Genomic DNA, 23,072 nt, shown 5'->3' on the forward strand with positions numbered 1-23,072 from the left:
GCTGCCTCTATTACGTGTAGTTTGTACAGCTGCCTTTATTACGTGTAATTTGTACAGCTGCCTTTATTACGTGTAGTTTGTACAGCTGCCTTTATTACGTGTAATTTGTACAGCTGCCTTTATTACGTGTAGTTTGTACAGCTGCCTTTATTACGTGTAGTTTGTACAGCCTCCTTTATTACGGGTAGTTTGTACAGCTGCCTCTATTACGGGTAGTTTGTACAGCTGCCTCTATTACGTGTAATTTGTACAGCTGCCTTTATTACGTTTAGTTTGTACAGCTGCCTTTATTACGTTTAGTTTGTACAGTTGCCTTTATTACGTGTAATTTGTACAGCTGCCTTTATTACGTGTAGTTTGTACAGCTGCCTTTATTACGTTTAGTTTGTACAGCTGCCTTTATTACGTGTAATTTGTACAGCTGCCTTTATTAAGTGTAGTTTGTACAGCCGCCTTTATTACGTGTAGTTTGTACAGCCGCCTTTATTACGTGTAATTTGTACAGCCGCCTTTATTACGTGTAGTTTGTACAGCTGCCTTTATTAGGTGTTGTTTGTACAGCTGCCTTTATTACGTGTAATTTGTACAGCTGCCTTTATTACGTGTAGTTTGTACAGCTGCCTTTATTACGTGTAATTTGTACAGCCGCCTTTATTACGGGTAGTTTGTACAGCCGCCTTTATTACTTGTAGTTTGTACAGCTGCCTTTATTACGTGTAATTTGTACAGCTGCCTTTATTAAGTGTAATTTGTACAGCTGCCTTTATTAAGTGTAGTTTATACAGCTGCCTTTATTACGTGTAGTATGTACAGCCGCCTTTATTACGTGTAGTTTGTACAACTGCCTTTATTACGTGTAATTTGTACAGCTGCCTTTATTACGTGTAATTTGTACAGCTGCCTTTATTACGTGTAGTTTGTACAGCTGCCTTTATTACGTGTAGTTTGTACAGCTGCCTTTATTACGTGTAGTTTGTACAGCTGCCTTTATTACGTGTAGTATGTACAGCCGCCTTTATTACGTGTAGTATGTACAGCCGCCTTTATTACGTGTAGTTTGTACAACTGCCTTTATTACGTGTAGTTTGTACAGCTGCCTTTATTACGTGTAATTTGTACAGCTGCCTTTATTACGTGTAGTTTGTACAGCTGCCTTTATTACATGTAATTTGTACAGCTGCCTTTATTACGTGTAATTTGTACAGCTGCCTTTATTACATGTAATTTGTACAGCTGCCTTTATTACATGTAATTTGTACAGCTGCCTTTATTACATGTAATTTGTACAGCTGCCTTTATTACATGTAATTTGTACAGCTGCCTTTATTACGTGTAGTTTGTACAGCTGCCTTTATTACGTGTAGTTTGTACAGCTGCCTTTATTACATGTAGTTTGTACAGCTGCCTTTATTACGTGTAGTTTGTACAGCTGCCTTTATTACGTGTAATTTGTACAGCTGCCTTTATTACGTGTAGTTTGTACAGCTGCCTTTATTACGTGTAGTTTGTACAGCTGCCTTTATTATGTGTAAAATAAGTGCCATCCAGCCCTACGTGACGCCCTTAGCTCAGCTATAATCAGAACCTGAATCTCCTAGATATAGACCTGTGATTATCAGCTGGTGTGAGGCTATTTGTATTTTAGGATTTGTGGCCCTTTAATAGCAGTGGAATTGGAAAGATGTTGTAATGTTGTTGCTGCTCTCTCAGCAGAGCTTATGATGTGAGGAGAGTTTTGGGGTCTGGCACCACAGCCGGACACTGCTGGGAAACACAGCCCCCTCCAGTCCTCCTTGTGTGTTATCCCAGTATCAGTGTGGGAGAAGTCACCTGATCCAGTGTCCACAGCTGGGAATTAATGAGGGTCCAGCTCCTCCTCCACCCCCTGCTGGGACAACAAACTGGCTGCTGCCCCCATCCAGTCTATCTGCTGCAGGCCATGCAAGAGGCACCAGGCTGGTGAGGTAGGAGACATCGCTGTCTGGGGACCCCCCTGCTATCGCCAATGTTTCTGCCCATAAACTTGTAGGTTGTGTTTCTGAAAGCTACATGCATGAAATAGACATTCTGTGTGTCTGTCTCCTACATGTCTCATCCAAATGCAGCACATCCATATGGCACACGTGTTCCACATGTCTCAGATTCGTGCCCAGCTCCTACGCTTCCCACCTATTGCCCGACTACCTGGGCGGCCTTCCTGCGTCACCCCTCATTCCAGGAACCTCTATAGTCGTGGTTTTACCACATACAGAGCAATAGAACTGGTTATATTTGTGCACATTCATGTAACACATATGTATAGGAACATGGCTTGATGTGGAATGTTGTTGATGAAGTTATAGTAAGTTTTGTGTAGTTGTAGTCAGGCTGTGTCTGTGTGATGAATGTGTTGGGTGACGTGTGGTGATATGTACACATACATGTATCAGGCCCAGGACAGACCTGGCAGGTAGTGCTGTGTGTATTAGGGCTGTGTCTGTGTGATGTGTGTGTTGGGTGACGTGTGGTGATATGTACACATACATGTATCAGGCCCAGGACAGACCTGGCAGGTAGTGCTGTGTGTATTAGGGCTGTGTCTGTGTGATGTGTGTGTTGGGTGACGTGTGGTGATATGTACACATACATGTATCAGGCCCAGGACAGACCTGGCAGGTAGTGCTGTGTGTATTAGGGCTGTGTCTGTGTGATGAATGTGTTGGGTGACGTGTGGTGATATGTACACATACATGTATCAGGCCCAGGACAGACCTGGCAGGTAGTGCTGTGTGTATTAGGGCTGTGTCTGTGTGATGTGTGTGTTGGGTGACGTGTGGTGATATGTACACATACATGTATCAGGCCCAGGACAGACCTGGCAGGTAGTGCTGTGTGTATTAGGGCTGTGTCTGTGTGATGTGTGTGTTGGGTGACGTGTGGTGATATGTACACATACATGTATCAGGCCCAGGACAGACCTGGCAGGTAGTGCTGTGTGTATTAGGGCTGTGTCTGTGTGATGAATGTGTTGGGTGACGTGTGGTGATATGTACACATACATGTATCAGGCCCAGGACAGACCTGGCAGGTAGTGCTGTGTGTATTAGGGCTGTGTCTGTGTGATGTGTGTGTTGGGTGACGTGTGGTGATATGTACACATACATGTATCAGGCCCAGGATAGACCTGGCAGGTAGTGCTCTGTGTATTAGGGCTGTGTCTGTGTGATGAGTGTGTTGGGTGACGTGTGGTGATATGTACACATACATGTATCAGGCCCAGGACAGACCTGGCAGGTAGTGCTGTGTGTATTAGGGCTGTGTCTGTGTGATGTGTGTGTTGGGTGACGTGTGGTGATATGTACACATACATGTATCAGGCCCAGGACAGACCTGGCAGGTAGTGCTGTGTGTATTAGGGCTGTGTCTGTGTGATGTGTGTGTTGGGTGACGTGTGGTGATATGTACACATACATGTATCAGGCCCAGGACAGACCTGGCAGGTAGTGCTGTGTGTATTAGGGCTGTGTCTGTGTGATGTGTGTGTTGGGTGACGTGTGGTGATATGTACACATACATGTATCAGGCCCAGGACAGACCTGGCAGGTAGTGCTGTGTGTATTAGGGCTGTGTCTGTGTGATGAATGTGTTGGGTGACGTGTGGTGATATGTACACATACATGTATCAGGCCCAGGACAGACCTGGCAGGTAGTGCTGTGTGTATTAGGGCTGTGTCTGTGTGATGTGTGTGTTGGGTGACGTGTGGTGATATGTACACATACATGTATCAGGCCCAGGATAGACCTGGCAGGTAGTGCTCTGTGTATTAGGGCTGTGTCTGTGTGATGAGTGTGTTGGGTGACGTGTGGTGATATGTACACATACATGTATCAGGCCCAGGACAGACCTGGCAGGTAGTGCTGTGTGTATTAGGGCTGTGTCTGTGTGATGAGTGTGTCTGTGTGATGAATGTGGTGATATGTACACATACATGTATCAGGCCCAGGACAAACCTGGCAGGTAGTGCTGTGTGTATTAGGGCTGTGTCTGTGTGATGTATGTGTTGGGTGACGTGGTGATATGTACACATACATGTATCAGGCCCAGGACAGACCTGGCAGGTAGTGCTGTGTGTATTAGGGCTGTGTCTGTGTGATGTGTGTGTTGGGTGACGTGGTGATATGTACACATACATGTATCAGGCCCAGGACAGACCTGGCAGGTAGTGCTGTGTGTATTAGGGCTGTGTCTGTGTGATGAATGTGTTGGGTGACGTGTGGTGATATGTACACATACATGTATCAGGCCCAGGACAGACCTGGCAGGTAGTGCTGTGTGTATTAGGGCTGTGTCTGTGTGATGTGTGTGTTGGGTGACGTGTGGTGATATGTACACATACATGTATCAGGCCCAGGACAGACCTGGCAGGTAGTGCTCTGTGTATTAGGGCTGTGTCTGTGTGATGTGTGTGTTGGGTGACGTGTGGTGTAATGTACACATACATGTATCAGGCCCAGGACAGACCTGGCAGGTAGTGCTGTGTGTATTAGGGCTGTGTCTGTGTGATGTGTGAGGTGTGGTGATATGTACACATACATGTATCAGGCCCAGGACAGTCCTGGCAGGTAGTGCTGTGTGTATTAGGGCTGTGTGTGGTGGGTGACGTGTGGTGTAATGTACACATACATGTATCAGGCCCAGGACAGACCTGGCAGGTAGTGCTCTGTGTATTAGGGCTGTGTCTGTGTGATGTGTGTGTTGGGTGACGTGTGGTGATATGTACACATACATGTATCAGGCCCAGGACAGACCTGGCAGGTAGTGCTGTGTGTATTAGGGCTGTGTCTGTGTGATGTGTGTGTTGGGTGACGTGTGGTGATATGTACACATACATGTATCAGGCCCAGGACAGACCTGGCAGGTAGTGCTGTGTGTATTAGGGCTGTGTCTGTGTGATGTGTGTGTTGGGTGACGTGTGGTGATATGTACACATACATGTATCAGGCCCAGGACAGACCTGGCAGGTAGTGCTGTGTGTATTAGGGCTGTGTCTGTGTGATGAGTGTGTCTGTGTGATGAATGTGGTGATATGTACACATACATGTATCAGGCCCAGGACAAACCTGGCAGGTAGTGCTGTGTGTATTAGGGCTGTGTCTGTGTGATGTATGTGTTGGGTGACGTGGTGATATGTACACATACATGTATCAGGCCCAGGACAGACCTGGCAGGTAGTGCTGTGTGTATTAGGGCTGTGTCTGTGTGATGTGTGTGTTGGGTGACGTGTGGTGATATGTACACATACATGTATCAGGCCCAGGATAGACCTGGCAGGTAGTGCTCTGTGTATTAGGGCTGTGTCTGTGTGATGTGTGTATTAGGGCTGTGTCTGTGTGATGAATGTGTTTGGTGACGTGTGGTGATATGTACACATACATGTATCAGGCCCAGGACAGACCTGGCAGGTAGTGCTGTGTGTATTAGGGCTGTGTCTGTGTGATGAATGTGTTGGGTGACGTGTGGTGATATGTACACATACATGTATCGGGCCCAGGACAGACCTGGCAGGTAGTGCTGTGTGTATTAGGGCTGTGTCTGTGTGATGAATGTGTTGGGTGACGTGTGGTGATATGTACACATACATGTATCAGGCCCAGGACAGACCTGGCAGGTAGTGCTGTGTATTAGGGCTGTGTCTGTGTGATGTGTGTGTTGGGTGACGTGTGGTGATATTTACACATACATGTATCAGGCCCAGGACAGACCTGTGTGCTTTGTGTATTAGGGGCTGCGGGCTGTGTGTGTGCGTTAGGGGCTGCGGGCTGTGTGTGTGCGTTAGGGGCTGCGGGCTGTGTGTGTGCGTTTGGGGCTGCGGGCTCTGTGTGTGTGTATTAGGGGCTGCGGGCTGTGTGTGTGTGTTAGGGGCTGCGGGCTCTGTGTGTATGCGTTAGGGGCTGCGGGCTCTGTGTGTATGCGTTAGGGGCTGCGGGCTCTGTGTGTATGCGTTAGGGGCTGCGGGCTCTGTGTGTATGCGTTAGGGGCTGCGGGCTTTGTGTGTGTGTTAGGGGCTGCGGGCTGTGTGTGTGTTAGGGGCTGCAGGCTCTGTGTGTGTGCGTTGGGGGCTGCAGGCTCTGTGTGTGTGCGTTGGGGGCTGCGGGCTGTGTGTGTGCATTAGGGGCTGCGGGCTGTGTGTGTGCGTTAGGGGCTGCGGGCTGTGTGTGTGCGTTAGGGGCTGTGTGTGTGCGTTAGGGGCTGCAGGCTCTGTGTGTGTGCGTTAGGGGCTGCGGTCTCTGTGTGTGTGCGTTAGGGGCTGCAGGCTCTGTGTGTGTGTGCGTTAGGGGCTGCGTCTGCCCAGTACTCCTGGTTTTGGCTGGTTACTGTATGGGCATCGGTGCTGTTTGGCCGGTGACTGGCGCTGTCCTATTGTAGGATAAGTAGGCACATGATGCCCCCATTACACTCCTCTCTAGCAGGCAGGGCATGCTGAGGCTTGTAGTTCTGCACCTACATTATTTTCCTTTCACCGTTCCTTTAAAATCGTTGATATGTGCAGTATGAATGGATCCAGCAGAGGCCTCGTATTCCCAGCATCTATTATAGGAGCCCGGACCCCGCTGATTCCCAGCATCTATTATAGGAGCCCGGACCCCGCTGATTCCCAGCATCTATTATAGGAGCCCGGACACCGCTGATTCCCAGCATCTATTATAGGAGCCCGGACCCCGCTGATTCCCAGCATCTATTATAGGAGCCCGGACCCCGCTGATTCCCAGCATCTATTATAGGAGCCCGGACCCCGCTGATTCCCAGCATCTATTATAGGAGCCCGGACCCCGCTGATTCCCAGCATCTATTATAGGAGCCCGGACCCCGCTGATTCCCAGCATCTATTATAGGAGCCCGGACCCCGCTGATTCCCAGCATCTATTATAGGAGCCCGGACCCCGCTGATTCCCAGCATCTATTATAGGAGCCCGGACCCCGCTGATTCCCAGCATCTATTATAGGAGCCCGGACCCCGCTGATTCCCAGCATCTATTATAGGAGCCCGGACCCCGCTGATTCCCAGCATCTATTATAGGAGCCCGGACCCCGCTGATTCCCAGCATCTATTATAGGAGCCCGGACCCCGCTGATTCCCAGCATCTATTATAGCAGCCCGGACCCGCTGATTCCCAGCATCTATTATAGCAGCCCGGACCCCGCTGATTCCCAGCATCTATTATAGCAGCCCGGACCCCGCTGATTCCCAGCATCTATTATAGCAGCCCGGACCCCGCTGATTCCCAGCATCTATTATAGCAGCCCGGACCCCGCTGATTCCCAGCATCTATTATAGCAGCCCGGACCCCGCTGATTCCCAGCATCTATTATAGCAGCCCGGACCCCGCTGATTCCCAGCATCTATTATAGCAGCCCGGACCCCGCTGATTCCCAGCATCTATTATAGCAGCCCGGACCCCGCTGATTCCCAGCATCTATTATAGCAGCCCGGACCCCGCTGATTCCCAGCATCTATTATAGGAGCCCGGACCCCGCTGATTCCCAGCATCTATTATAGCAGCCCGGACCCCGCTGATTCCCAGCATCTATTATAGCAGCCCGGACCCCGCTGATTCCCAGCATCTATTATAGGAGCCCGGACCCCGCTGATTCCCAGCATCTATTATAGGAGCCCGGACCCCGCTGACTCCCAGCATCTATTATAGGAGCCCGGACCCCGCTGACTCCCAGCATCTATTATAGGAGCCCGGACCCCGCTGACTCCCAGCATCTATTATAGCAGCCCGGACCCCGCTGACTCCCAGCATCTATTATAGCAGCCCGGACCCCGCTGACTCCCAGCATCTATTATAGCAGCCCGGACCCCGCTGACTCCCAGCATCTATTATAGCAGCCCGGACCCCGCTGACTCCCAGCATCTATTATAGCAGCCCGGACCCCGCTGATTCCCAGCATCTATTATAGCAGCCCGGACCCCGCTGATTCCCAGCATCTATTATAGCAGCCCGGACCCCGCTGATTCCCAGCATCTATTATAGCAGCCCGGACCCCGCTGATTCCATCTCCTCAGAATGCTGCTGTCATTGGTGATTTCCCATATTATGTAGTCTTCATTCTAGCACCCCGCACCTGTCACACTCTGTGCAGTTCCTCTTCCTGCCTGGAGTACCGTGCTCTATACTCTGGTGCTTCTAGCACACTCAACTGACGCAGCAAACTGCTGATCTACAGACCAGAGTGTGCTGGAAACACCAGAGCACAGAGTGACACCCCAGGCAGGAAGGACGCTGCCCGCGCTGTAACGGGGAAGCAGCCGACCACCGACTTCCCCCCGGCAAGGTACAAATGACAGGTGTCCGAATCTCGACGCCAGTCATTAGACTAGTGTTGGCTAACCTTGACACTCCAGCTGTTGTGGAACTATATATCCCAGCATGCCCTGCCACAGTTTTAGCATGCCCTAATAGCAAAACTGTAGCAGTGCATGCTGGGTTATGTAGTTCCATAACAGCTGGAGTGTCAAGGTTAGCCAACACTGCATTAGACCTACGCCGGGAGCCCGACACCCAGCTTACCGATCAAAGGTAAGCCGGGAGAGGGGAGGGTTTTGGAGCTAGGCACCCCCCCCGGGAGGGTTAGGTTTAGGCTAGGGTAAGGCGGAGGTTAGTGTTACGCACCACCCCGGGAGACTTAGGGTTAGGCAGCAGGGAGGGGGGGGGGTTGGGGAATTAGGTTAGTTATAGTTACCCTATGGACGATCGGGATTTCCTCCTCTGTCGGGCTGCCGCTGTCTGGATTAGAACATACTGATTCCGTGTCAGGTGCAGGGTGCTAGAATAATGACTATTATGGATGATAAATACTCTATAATGCACCTTAGTCTGTCATGGCAGTGACCTAAACCTGTTACCAGGGGACTGCTGTAGGGATGGAGCGTTCCCGTCACCTGGCAGACATGGCGCCTTCTCAGGCTCGGAGTATTTGTCTGTGGATATGGGATATATTCCGGGCGAGTCTCACTCAGGCTGGCGCTGAGAAGTGGGAATGTCGCTGTCCTACGCAGCTAATATCTGTGGAGCAGTCTCCTGCTGCTGTAGAACTACAAATCCCAGCATGGGATATGCGGCAGCAGCAGCACGTGGCAGTTGTACATTTACAATAATTGATGTTTCTCCCACGCTCCGGCTTGCTCATGTATTGGCTCATCCATGGGATGTGTCCTTGGCCCACGGGTGTCCCCACGTCACCTGGCCGGGCTGTTCTAGGAGGATTAACCTGTTCAGTGCCAGGCAAAGGGGGGAGAGGCTCGCATCTTAGTTCCCAGGGAGCCCGGAGCAGTCTCATCATAATATATACTGCCTGATTCCGCTAGGAACGCAACTGCGAATATGCACGCAACTGGCCGATTGTTGTGTACTGTATGTGCCAGCCACTGCGACTGGACCTGTGATCGCAGCAGCTACGCAGACCCATCGCAGAGTGACAGGAAGTGCCGTAAGGTGGTGGGGGGTTGGCCGAGCGCAGGCGTACATAAATTAGCCACTGCGTTGCCCTACGCAGCCTGATGGCGTCATACTTGCCTACTTTTGAAAAAGCATGTCAGGGAGATTGGGAAAGCAGCACCTATGAGCGCGGCGGTAAGGTGGGTAAGTACTGCTACATCTGAGAGGCGTGTCATACATGTGATAGGCGTGTACTGCTACATCTGAGAGGCGTGTCATACATGTGATAGGTGTGTACAGCTACATCTGAGAGATGTGGCATACATGTGATAGGCATGTACAGCTACATCTGAGAGGTGTATCATACATGTGATAGGCGGGTACAGCTACATCTGAGAGACGTGACATACATGTGATAGGCGTGTACAGCTACATCTGAGAGGCGTGTCATACATGTGATAGGTGTGTACTGCTACATCTGAGAGACGTGGCATTCATGTGATAGGCGTATACAGCTACATCTGAGAGGCGTGTCATACATGTGATAGGCGTGTACTGCTACATCTGAGAGGTGTGTCATAGACTGACTTACATCCAAATGTATACCAGCCCCAAAGCTGTTACTAAGATCTATTTGTTGATGAAAACACACTGATACTTTTCAGAAAATACATGTAACCATAGGGATCATTGTGCCTTATACCCAATGCAGGGACATTATACTAATGCATGTAGCCATAGGGATCATTGTGCCTTATACCCAATGCAGGGACATTATACTAATGCATGAAGCCATAGGGATCATTGTACCTTATACCCAATGCAGGGAAATTATACTAATTCATGTAACCATAGGGATCATTGTGCCTTATACCCATTGCAGGGAAATGATACTAATTCTTGTAACCATAGGGATCATTGTGCCTTATACCCAATGCAGGGAAATTATACTAATACATGTAGCCATAGGGATCATTGTGCCTTATACCCAATGCAGGGAAATTATACTAATACATGTAGCCATAGGGATCATTGTGCCTTATACCCAATGCAGGGAAATTATACTAATACATGTAACCATAGGGATCATTGTGCCTTATACCCAAAGCAGGGACATTATACTAATACATGTAGCCATAGGGATCATTGTGATTACTAGACTCTTCAGGGAGACGGGGAGATTGCTGCTATGTCTGGGAGATTGCTGCTATATGGGGGAAGGGGGGGGGTTATTGCTATGTCGGGGAGAGTAGGCATGTATGGATAGCGTGCGCTGAGGTTAGCAATTCCTGAGTAAGGTCAGAGCTTGTGTGCGTGAAGCTGCGATAGTACTCGATTATACTGATTATTTCGGAGTCTTGCTGAACATTACGGATGTGGGTAAGGTAAGGCAGGCATCCTTATATAGTGCTATGGCGGCATAGCGACCGCAATGAATTAGCATACTATCGCAATTGCGATCCGTAATGAATTGGGCCCAAAGGAATCAGAACAATATTAGATGGTTCTATTGCGTGTAGGAAACAAATCTATATAATAATCCACTAAAGCGGAGGTTCCCATACTATGGACCTCATTCAGAGCCGTTCGCTATTTGCGTTCGTTCGTTCAAAAACAAGGGGTGGCTATTCAAATGATCCGTTCGCACATTGCAGTCTGTTCCCACCTCTAAGTCTGAACGAGCGAGCAAAACATACGCTCGTTTATTTGATAAAAACGCCCCTTGGCCGCTCGCACCATACGTCATGTCCGCTATTTATTAGATTAATCGAGTACATCGTACAGCGTATGAACTGCTCGCTATTCTTGTGGTTGTTTTTTTCAACCGCTATTTTGCGAGCAGTTCTGAGTAAAAAATAACCAAGTGACGTGGTCAATGACGCTGCTGTATTAATTATGCACACCCATAAAACGCCCGTTTTGACCGTTTGGCACGCCTGCGTTCGGATCTCCACTCCCCGTTTTCAAGCACCTTCCCCTGTTACCACCCACATACGCCTCATTCTGTCACTGAAAATAGCAGGCACTCGCTATATAGCGTACAAACGATTTTCGGCCGCACTGACTGGTTCGCGCATGCGTACTAAAAACCGTCCGCATGTGCAGATGTGCGAACATCGCTCAGAACGAGCGTACTGCCGCTAGCGAGTGGCTCTGAATGAGGGCCTCTGTCCCTAAGGCACCCTAACAGTACAGGCTTTAAGGATATCCATGCTTGAGCACAGGTGACTTATTTAGTACCTTAATCAATTTGTGCTTAACCATGGATATCCATAAAACCTGGTCTGTTAAGGTGCCTTGAGGACTGAGTTTGGGAACCTCTGCGCTACGGTCTGTTTCATCTCCAACATGTGGACTATGCGGGCACAGGGAACGGAGCAAGTATTAGGCAGGGAGGGGATGGGGCAGAGGCGGTCTAGCATATGGTTATATATATATATAATGTGTGTGGTCAGGATGTAGAAGTTGGGGGCGTTTATGGGAAAATGTATACAACTGCCTTTTCCTGTAATTTAGGGGTTGGGGGTTATTGCCGCATGACGTGTACGGGTTTAGGCTGCAGTTTGCGGTAGGGATCAGTGGTTTGGGGGTTATTGCCGCATGACGTGTACGGGTTTAGGCTGCAGTTTGCGGTAGGGATCAGTGGTTTGGGGGTTATTGCCGCATGACGTGTACGGGTTTAGGCTGCAGTTTGCGGTAGGGATCAGTGGTTTGGGGGTTATTGCCGCATGACGTGTACGGGTTTAGGCTGCAGTTTGCGGTAGGGATCAGTGGTTTGGGGGTTATTGCCGCATGACGTGTACGGGTTTAGGCTGCAGTTTGCGGTAGGGATCAGTGGTTTGGGGGTTATTGCCGCATGACGTGTACGGGTTTAGGCTGCAGTTTGCAGTAGGGATCAGTGGTTTGGGGGTTATTGCCGCATGACGTGTACGGGTTTAGGCTGCAGTTTGCGGTAGGGATCAGTGGTTTGGGGGTTATTGCCGCATGACGTGTACGGGTTTAGGCTGCAGTTTGCGGTAGGGATCAGTGGTTTGGGGGTTATTGCCGCATGACGTGTACGGGTTTAGGCTGCAGTTTGCGGTAGGGATCAGTGGTTTGGGGGTTATTGCCGCATGACGTGTACGGGTTTAGGCTGCAGTTTGCGGTAGGGATCAGTGGTTTGGAGTTTTCAGCATTGTTTATTTTTTATTTCACTAATGGTCACTTTCCGGTTTCTGGTGTTGTCAGCGCCTCGGACACAAGATCCAGTTAATGTGTTATCTGCACAAATATTTGGAAAGAGGAGGCAGCGTGTGGGGGAGATTACAGACTGTCCTGTGTGACAGACTGACGCCAAACACGTACGGACACCACCATGATCGGACTCTCTGCGCTCACCCTCTGCGCCATCACTCTCGTTGCTGCAGGTAAGTACGATGGATTGAGAGACGTTTGTGTCCGGACACTGATTGGTGAGAGTTAGTCAGTGGTCTCATTACCTGCCGGGGGATCTAACACCACAATTCCCCTTGGGTTTGGAATCTCTGACCTGTTGTTCTGATCTAGTTGCTGAGAGATCTATTGTGTTCCAGTTGTCCGCAGCCCTCTCAATGACTACCAGCGGTCGAAAGCAGCCGAGCTGGTACACCTGCAAGAAGGAACCTTTAAGGAGGAGATTAAGCAGGAGGTCCACTTATGTGCTAAGATGTGCTCGGAGCTCCTGGACTGTAGGTGAGGTCTCTAAATGCCTGGACGGTGCTTGATTGTAGCTGGGTGCCGGGGATGACCGTCCCATAGCTGGGGGTGCTGTGGCTGGGTGCTGGGGATAACCGTCCCATAGCTGGGGGTGCTGTGGCTGGGTGCTGGGGATAACCGTCCCATAGCTGGGGGTGCTGTGGCTGGGTGCTGGGGATGACCGTCCCATAGCTGGGGGTGCCGTGGCTGGGTGCTGGGGATGACCGTCCCATAGCTGGGGGTGCCGTGGCTGGGTGCTGGGGATGACCGTCCCATAGCTGGGGGTGCTGTGGCTGGGTGCTGGGGATGACGTCCCATAGCTGGGGGTACTGTGGCTGGGTGCTGGGGATGACCGTGCCATAGCTGGGGGTACTGTGGCTGGGTGCTGGGGATGACCGTGCCATAGCTGGGGGTACTGTGGCTGGGTGCTGGGGATGACCGTGCCATAGCTGGGGTACTGTGGCTGGGTGCTGGGGATGACCGTCCCATAGCGGGGGGTGCTGTGACAGGGAGCTGGGGATGACCGTGCCATAGCTGGGGGTGCTGTGGCTGGGTGCTGGGGATGACCGTGCCATAGCTGGGGGTGCTGTGGCTTTGTGCTGGGGATGACCGTGCCATAGCTGGGGGTGCTGTGGCTTTGTGCTGGGGATGACCGTGCCATAGCTGGGGGTGCTGTGGCTTTGTGCTGGGGATGACCGTGCCATAGCTGGGGGTGCTGTGGCTTTGTGCTGGGGATGACCGTGCCATAGCTGGGGGTGCTGTGGCTGGGTGCTGGGGATGACCGTCCCATAGCTGGGGGTGCTGTGGCAGGGTGCTGCGGATGACCGTAACATAGTGGGGGTGCTGTGGCAGGGTGCCGGGGATGACCGTCCCATAGCTGGGGGTGCTGTGGCTGGGTGCCGGGGATGACCGTTCCATAGCTGGGGGTGCTGTGGCAGGGTGCCGGGGATGACCGTCCCATAGCTGGGGGTGCTGTGGCAGGGTGCCGGGAATGACCGTCCCATAGCTGGGGGTACTGTGGCTGGGTGCTGGGGATGACCGTCCCATAGCTGGGGGTGCCGTGGCTGGGTGCTGGAGATAACCGTCCCATTGCTGGTGGTGCCATGGCTGGGTGCTGTGGCAGAATCCTGGGGATGACCGACCCATAGCTGGGGGTGCTGTGGCTGGGTGCTGGGGATGACCGTTCCATAGCTGGGGGTGCTGTGGCAGAATCCTGGGGATGACCGACCCATAGCTGGGGGTGCTGTGGCTGGGAGCTGGGGATGATTGTCCCATAGCTGGGGGTGCTGTGGCTGGGTGCCGGGGATGACTGTCCCATAGCTGGGGGTACTGTGGCTGGGTGCTGGGGATGACCGTGCCATAGCTGGGGGTGCCATGGCTGGGTGCTGTGGTAGAATGCTGGGGATGACCGTCCCATAGCTGCCGATAGCTTAGGGGCGTGCTGTGGCAGGGTGCCGGGGATGACCGGTCCCATAGCTGGGGGTGGCTGTCGTGCTCGGGTGCCGGGGGATGACCGTCGGCCATAAGCTGGGTGCTGTGCTGGGCGGATGACCTGTCCCATAGCTGGGGGCTGAGTCCCATAGCTGGGTCTGTGCTGGGTGCTGGGGATGACCGTGCCCATACGTGGGGGTGCCGTGCTGGGTGCTGGGATGACCGTCCATGCTGGGTGCGTGCTGGGCGGGATGACCGTGCCATAGCTGGGGGTGCTGTGGCTGGGTGCTGGGGATGACCCGTCCCATAGCTGGGGGTGCTGTGGCTGGGTGCTGGGGATGACCGTCCATAGCTGGGGGTGCTGTGGCTGGGTGCTGGGGATGACCGTCCCATAGCTGGGGTGCTGTGGCTGGGTGCTGGGATGACCGTCCATAGCTGGGGGTGCTGTGGCTGGGTGCTGGGGATGACCGTCCCATAGCTGGGGGTGCTGTGGCTGGGTGCTGGGGATGACCGTCCCATAGCTGGGGGTGCTGTGGCTGGGTGCTGGGGATGACCGTCCCATAGCTGGGGGTGCTGTGGCTGGGTGCTGGGGATGACCGTCCCATAGCTGGGGGGTGCTGTGGCTGGGTGCTGGGGATGACCGTCCCATAGCTGGGGGTGCTGTGGCTGGGTGCTGGGGATGACCGTCCCATAGCTGGGGTGCTGTGCTGGCGTGCTGGGGATGACCGTCCCATAGCTGGGGGTGCTGTGGCTGGGTGCTGGGGATGACCGTGCCATAGCTGGGGGTGCTGTGGCTGGGTGCTGGGATGACCGTGCCCATAGCTAGGGGGTGCTGTGGCTGGGTGCTGGGGATGACCGTCCCATAGCTGGGGGTGCTGTTGGCTGGGTGCTGGGGCTGACCGTCCATAGCTGGGGGTGCTGTGGCTGGGTGCTGGGGCTGACCGTCCCATAGCTGGGGGGTGCTGTGGCTGGGTGCTGGGGATGACCGTGCCATAGCTGGGGGTGCTGTGGCTGGGTGCTGGGGAATGACCGTGCCATAGCTGGGGGTGTCTGTGGCTGGGTGCTGGGGCTGACCGTCCCATAGCTGGGGGTGCTGTGGCTGGGTGCTGGGGCTGACCGTCCCATAGCTGGGGGTGCTGTGGCTGGGTGCTGGGGCTGACCGTCCCATAGCTGGGGGCGCTGTGGCTGGGTGCTGGGGATGACCATGCCATAGCTGGGGGTACTGTGGCTGGGTGCTGGGGCTGACCGTCCCATAGCTGGGGTGCTGTGGCTGGGTGCTGGGGCTGACCGTCCCATAGCTGGGGGCGCTGTGGCTGGGTGCTGGGGATGACCATGCCATAGCTGGGGGTACTGTGGCTGGGTGCTGGGGATGACCATCCCATAGCTGGGGGTGCCGTGGCTGGGGTGCTGGGGATGACCGTGCCCATAGCTGGGGGTGCCATGGCTGGGTGCTGTGGTAGAATGCTGGGGATGACCGTCCCATAGCTGGGGGTGCTGTGGCTGGGTGCTGGGGATGACCGTCCCATAGCGGGGGGTGCTGTGGCTGGGTGCTGGAGATGACCGTGCCATAGCTGGGGGTGTTGTGGCTGGGTGCTGGGGATGACCGTCCCATAGCTGGGGGTGCTGTGGCTGGGTGCTGGGGATGACCGTCCCATAGCTGGGGGTGCTGTGGCTGGGTGCTGGGGGATGACCGTCCCATAGCTGGGGGTGCTGTGGCTGGGTGCTGGGGATGACCGTCCCATAGCTGGGGGTGCTGTGGCTGGGTGCTGGGGATGACCGTGCCATAGCTGGGGGTGCTGTGGCTGGGTGCTGGAGATGACCGTGCCATAGCTGGGGGTGTTGTGGCTGGGTGCTGGGGCTGACCGTCCCATAGCTGGGGGTGCTGTGGCTGGGTGCTGGGGCTGACCGTCCCATAGCTGGGGGTGCTGTGGCTGGGGTGCTGGGGCTGACCGTCCCATAGCTGGGGGTGCTGTGGCTGGGTGCTGGGGATGACCGTGCCATAGCTGGGGGTGCTGTGGCTGGGTGCTGGGGATGACCGTGCCATAGCTGGGGGTGTTGTGGCTGGGTGCTGGGGCTGACCGTCCATAGCTGGGGGTGCTGTGGCTGGGTGCTGGGGCTGACCGTCCCATAGCTGGGGGTGCTGTGGCTGGGTGCTGGGGCTGACCGTCCCATAGCTGGGGGCGCTGTGGCTGGGTGCTGGGATGACCATGCCATAGCTGGGGGTACGTGGCTGGGTGCTGGGGCTGACCGTCCCATAGCTGGGGGTGCTGGGGCTGGACCGTCCCATAGCTGGGGGCGCTGTGGCTGGGGTGCTGGGGATGACCATGCCATAGCTGGGGGTACTGTGGCTGGGTGCTGGGGATGACCATCCCATAGCTGGGGGTGCCGTGGCTGGGTGCTGGGGATGACCGTGCCATAGCTGGGGGTGCTGTGGCTGGGTGCTGGGGATGACCGTGCCATAGCTGGGGGTTGCTGTGGCTGGGTGCTGGAGATGACCGTGCCATAGCTGGGGGTGTTGTGGCTGGGTGCTGGGGCTGACCGGTCCCATAGCTGGGGGTGCTGTGGCTGGGTGCTGGGGCTGACCGTCCCATAGCTGGGGGTGCTGTGGCTGGGTGCTGGGGCTGACCGTCCCATAGCTGGGGGTGCTGTGGCTGGGTGCTGGGGATGACCGTGCCATAGCTGGGGGTGCTGTGGCTGGGTGCTGGGGATGACCGTGCCATAGCTGGGGGTGTTGTGGCTGGGTGCTGGGGCTGACCGTCCCATAGCTGGGGGTGCTGTGGCTGGGTGCTGGGGCTGACCGTCCCATAGCTGGGGGTGCTGTGGCTGGGTGCTGGGGCTGACCGTCCCATAGCTGGGGGCGCTGTGGCTGGGTGCTGGGGATGACCATGCCATAGCTGGGGGTACTGTGGCTGGGTGCTGGGGCTGACCGTCCCATAGCTGGGGGTGCTGTGGCTGGGTGCTGGGGCTGACCGTCCCATAGCTGGGGGCGCTGTGGCTGGGTGCTGGGGATGACCATGCCATAGCTGGGGGTACTGTGGCTGGGTGCTGGGGGATGACCATCCCATAGCTGGGGGTGCCGTGGCTGGGTGCTGGGGATGACCGTGCCATAGCTGGGGGGTGCCATGGCTGGGTGCTGTGGTAGAATGCTGGGGATGACCGTCCCATAGCTGGGGGTGCTGTGGCTGGGTGCTGGGGATGACCGTCCCATAGCTGGGTGGTACTGTGGCTGGGTGCTGGGGATGACCGTGCCATAGCTGGGGGTGCCTGGCTGGGTGCTGTGGCTGGGTGCTGGGGATGACCGTGCCATAGCTGGGGGTGCCTGGCTGGGTGCTGTGGCTGGGTGCTGGGGATGACCGTGCCATAGCTGGGGGTGTGGCTGGGTGCTGGGGATGACCGTCCCATAGCTGGGGGTGTTGTGGCTGGGTGCTGGGGCTGACAGTTCCCATAGCTGGGGGTGCTGTGGCTGGGTGCTGGGGGGGCTGACCGTCCCATAGCTGGGGGTGCTGTGGCTGGTGCTGGGGCTGACCGTCCATAGCTGGGGGTGCTGTGGCTGGGTGCTGGGGATGACCGTTGCCATAGCTGGGGGTGCTGTGGCTGGGTGCTGGGGATGACCGTGCCATAGCTGGGGGTGTTGTGGGCTGGGTGCTGGGGCTGACCGTCCCATAGCTGGGGGTGCTGTGGCTGGGTGCTGGGGCTGACCGTCCCATAGCTGGGGGTGCTGTGGCTGGGTGCTGGGGCTGACCGTCCCATAGGCTGGGGGCGCTGTGGCTGGGTGCTGGGGATGACCATTGCCATAGCTGGGGGTACTGTGGCGGGGTGCTGGGGCTTGACCGTCCATAGCTGGGGGTGCTGTGGCTGGGTGCTGGGGCTGACCGTCCCATAGCTGGGGGCGCTGTGGCCTGGGTGCTGGGGATGGACCATTGCCATAGCTGGGGGTACTGTGGCTGGGTGCTGGGGGCTGACCGTCCCATAGCTGGGGGTGCTGTGGCTGGGTGCTGGGGCTGACCGTCCCATAGCTGGGGCGGCTGTGGCCTGGGTGCTGGGGATGACCGTGCCATAGCTGGGGGTGCTGTGGCTGGGTGCTGGGGATGACCGTGCCATAGCTGGGGGTGCCTGGCTGGGTGCTGTGGCTGGGTGCTGGGGATGACCGTGCCATAGCTGGGGTGCTGTTGGCAGGGTCTTTTCTTAACATTGTCTCTAATTTGGGCCATAAAAAATAAATAAATAAATTGTAAGTAAAAGTCTCCATGTCCCTTCCTGCCCCCTAATACGTGTTTTAGTTGTCTCTTTTGTGCATTGTCTAAATAAGCAGCCACTTTGTAGGCAACCAGCATTCCTGGGAATTCGGCCTCAATTAATTCATCATTTTAAATGTTCCAACAAGATATATAAGTCCTGCACGTTACTGTGATCACTGCGCACATCGTGTGACAACATAGAGATCGTTCATCCTTCAGCGACATCACAACTCAACTATTTTTTTATTGATTACCTTTTCCTGAAACACACAGGTCCTTTGATTATAACTTGAAGACCCACAGCTGCCGCCTGCTCCCGTGGACCCACAACTCTGCCAATGTGGCAATGCAGAAAAACATCAACTATGACGTCTATCAGAAGAAAGGTAAGTGGGTGCACACACCTGCTCCTGTAGGTCATTCAATTACTGGGTGTCTTCAAAACGTGAAAATCTTTATACACTGGTTAGAGAGTTCTGGTGCCCGTACTGAATGTCTCAGCGAAATGGAGCTGGACTCGGTAATGGTCCCGGCTTCCCCCCCCCTGTCAGTCAGGACTCGGCAATGGTCCCGGCTCCCCCCCCGCCCCCCCTCCGGTCGGTCACAGGGCCTGGTAATGGTCCTGGCTCCACCCCCCCCTCCCCCCCTTCCCGTAGGTCAGGACTCCGTAATGGTCCCAGCTGTCCGTCTCACCCTCTTTAAGTTTATAGCTCTTAGTGTTCCTTCTAAGATGTGTAGGGAGCTGAGCGCTTACCAAAGTTGGGCACTGCTGGGCTTGCACAGGAGGCACGCGTCCAAAAAAGTGGTGTTATCACTGGGAACGTGGGTGTGCCCCTGAGACGAGCCCCCTTTTCATCATTGTGGGGAGCGTGCCCAGCATTTGCAGAGATGCTGAGCTGCCCCCAGACTCTCCCCGCAGTGTGAATTTTCACTCGCCTGAGTCGCCGGTGACTGATTGGGTTGGCTGTTTCAGCAGGGTGCCGCCAAAAGGGCAGGGTGCATTTCCGCTACATCAAACTGGGCAGGGAGCAGTGCCACACTGAAACAGCCTAGTGGGAACGCTAAGCTCTTAATCGCTGCCACTCTCAACTTTTGCCCATTATTGTTGATGGCTGAGCTTCCAGATCTGACCTCTGCCTAGTCTGTAATCCACCTGCCCTGATCTCTGCCTAGTCTGTTTATCCACCTGCCCTGACCTCTGCCTAGTCTGTTTATCCACCTGCCCTGACCTCTGCCTAGTCTGTTTATCCACCTGCCCTGACCTCTGCCTAGTCTGTTTATCCACCTGCCCTGACCTCTGCCTAGTCTGTTTATCCACCTGCCCTGACATCTGCCTAGTCTGTTTATCCACCTGCTCTGACATCTGCCTAGTCTGTTTATCCACCTGCCCTGACCTCTGCCTAGTCTGTTTATCCACCTGCCCTGACCTCTGCCTAGTCTGTTTATCCACCTGCCCTGTCCTCTGCCTAGTCTGTAATCCACCTGCCCTGACCTCTGCCTAGTCTGTAATCCACCTGCCCTGTCCTCTGCCTAGTCTGTAATCCACCTGCCCTGACCTCTGCCTAGTCTGTTTATCCACCTGCCCTGATCTCCACATCCTGAGCCGGAAGAAGGGTCGGATTATATATTCAGATACAACATTGTCTTCACCTGTATTAAATTATGGTATTAACTAGTCTAAAAAATGTTACGACTTCACAAGAAAACAAAATCTACTGATGAAATGTGGAAATTAGTCGTCACTTTGCTCTTTAAGTTCTTCAGATCGTATTTGTCCATTTCAATGTGCAGAAATTTTGTAGTAAATTTGTTGCCACAGAGGACGTGTTAGATTATCACTTTGAAGGGCAGAGTAATGTGCGATCTTCTGCGGCCCCAAAAAAGTGATATCGGCGCTAAATATAATATACTTGTGTGATTGAGTATTATGCTTCCGGACAGTATTATAACTATAGCAAAATAATTGTATATTAGAACAATTTGTTAATGTAATACCCGTGATCCCGGTATTTAAATGTGCATCAGGGAATCCACAGTGAGCACCCCCTCCCCTTAATCTCGGTGACACCTCTGTGACCAGACTGCGCTGTATCCCTCCCCTTAGTCTCGGAGACCCCTGGTGACACCTCTGTGACCAGACTGCGCTGTATCCCTCCCCTTAGTCTCGGAGACCCCTGGTGACACCTCTGTGAGCAGTCTGCGCTGTATCCCTCCCCTTAGTCTCGGAGACCCCTGGTGACACCTCTGTGACCAGTCTGCGCTGTATCCCTCCCCTTAGTCTCGGAGACCCCTGGTGACACCTCTGTGACCAGTCTGCGCTGTATCCATCCCCTTAGTCTCGGAGACCCCTGGTGACACCTCTGTGACCAGTCTGCGCTGTATCCCTCCCCTTAGTCTCGGAGACCCCTGGTGACACCTCTGTGACCAGTCTGCGTTGTATCCCTCCCCTTAGTCTCGGAGACCCCTGGTGACACCTCTGTGACCAGTCTGTGCTGTATCCCTCCCCTTAGTCTCGGAGACCCCTGGTGACACCTCTGTGACCAGTCTGCGCTGTATCCCTCCCCTTAGTCTTGGAGACCCCTGTGACCAGTCTGCGCTGTATCCCTCCCCTTAATCTCGGAGACCCCTGGTGACACCTCTGTGACTAGTCTTTGCTGTATCCCTCCCCTTAGTCTCGGAGACCCCCTGGTGACACCTCTGTGACCAGTCTGCGCTGTATGCCTCCCCTTAGTCTCGGAGACCCCTGGTGACACCTCTGTGACCAGTCTGCGCTGTATCCCTCCCCTTTGTACTAGTTTGGATGCGCCCATCTGTTATTACATCATATGAGATGTTCTCTCCCCAGACTATATCCGTGACTGTGTGCTGGGCGACGGGACAAGTTACAGAGGGACCGTGTCCAAGACCGTGAAAGGGAGGACCTGCCAGCGCTGGCGGCTGAAATTCCCTCATGAGCACAAGTGAGTGTTTATTTAGATCATTTTTGATGCTAATGGTCGTCAGTTTCTCCTACAGGTATGTGTGGTACATGTACTGTATGTGTGGTACATGTATGTTCCAATGCATCATGTCCTAGGAAGCAGGGAAAAAAGATGTATAGTACAAATATTACTGACGCTCCATAATGCAATTGACACCCGAAGGAACGTGTCTGTGTTTTGTGTCCTTCCAGTGTCCCGTCCCATGTAATAGAACCAGAGTGTCCCCACAGCCGGTCTTGTGCTTCCCGGGGCTGCTGGTCTGCGCCTGGTCACTTTCTGGGGCTCTCATTACTCAGAAATAGTAGGGATCACATAATATGTGGTAACGGTCAGTAACAGCCATAGGTGGTGAAACGCGTTAGCTGACAGCGGCTTTGTACATAACGCTCCTCATTGTGTTGTGGAGTCGCCTAGCAGAATAACATTTAGGATTTCTGGGGACGATGTATTGGGCCCAGTGATGAAGGTCTACGTTGCGGAAGTGTGCTACATGGGCAAGTACACGGAAAGCCACGTGAGGGAATTACACATTAACATTCAGAAGGTGGGACATGTACGTAATTGTAGCCCCATCCTCATGTTAGACAAGCCGGGAGTAGCTCAGCTCTTCCTCACATAGTAAGTGGCCATCACGCATTACTGCTATGGCGGCAGCAAAGGCTCTGCTGGAGAATGTCTGCTATCTCCGTGCTCTGTAACTTGCCCTGTAAGGTGCCTGAGACACGGCCATGCCCAGTTAGGTTTTCCCTGGCATAATCGTTTCTGATGCGACCAGTGACAGCTGCCAGCAGGTAAACTTCCTGCAGATGCCAGACTCACGGCGCCTCTGTACCTACAGCTGTGCCACCAGCCTCCTCCTCCTCCTCTACCAGCCGCCGCCTCCTCCTCCTCTACCAGCCGCCGCCTCCTCCTCCTCTACCAGCCGCCGCCTCCTCCTCCTCTACCAGCCGCCGCCTCCTCCTCCTCTACCAGCCGCCGCCTCCTCCTCCTCTACCAGCCGCCGCCTCCTCCTCCTCTACCAGCCTCCTCCTCCTCTACCAGCCTCCTCCTCCTCTACAGCCGCCCGCCTCCTCCTCCTCTACCAGCCGCCGGCCTCCTCCTCCTCTACCAGCCGCCGCCTCCTCCTCCTCTACAGCCGCCGCCTCCTCCTCCTCTACCAGCCGCCGCCTCCTCCTCCTCTACCAGCCGCCGCCTCCTCCTCCTCTACCAGCCGCCGCCTCCTCCTCCTCTACCAGCCGCCGCCTCCTCCTCCTCTACCAGCCGCCGCCGTCCTCCTCCTCTACCA

General features: G+C 54.4%; 1 protein-coding gene across 4 annotated transcripts in view; it reads left to right on the plus strand.

Moving 5' to 3' along the window:
* The first annotated feature begins 1,818 nt into the window (after positions 1-1,818).
* The window catches only part of MST1 (macrophage stimulating 1), a 59,259-nt gene continuing 38,005 nt past the window's right edge, over positions 1,819-23,072 (plus strand). Inside the window, exons 1-5 of one of the 4 annotated variants that reach the window (XM_088466183.1) lie at positions 1,819-2,025; positions 12,652-12,830; positions 12,996-13,134; positions 19,080-19,192; positions 21,652-21,766. In XM_088466183.1, coding sequence (XP_088322309.1) covers positions 12,779-12,830; positions 12,996-13,134; positions 19,080-19,192; positions 21,652-21,766 — 419 coding nt within the window. In that variant the 5' untranslated portion in view covers positions 1,819-2,025; positions 12,652-12,778. The remainder of the gene's footprint in view (positions 2,026-12,651; positions 12,831-12,995; positions 13,135-19,079; positions 19,193-21,651; positions 21,767-23,072) is intronic. The other 3 variants (XM_088466182.1, XM_088466185.1, XM_088466184.1) reach the window with 3 other exon arrangements.

Source organism: Taudactylus pleione, unplaced genomic scaffold, assembly GCF_031769625.1.
Source record: "Taudactylus pleione unplaced genomic scaffold, aTauple2 ptg002615l, whole genome shotgun sequence".
NCBI lineage: Eukaryota > Metazoa > Chordata > Amphibia > Anura > Myobatrachidae > Taudactylus > Taudactylus pleione.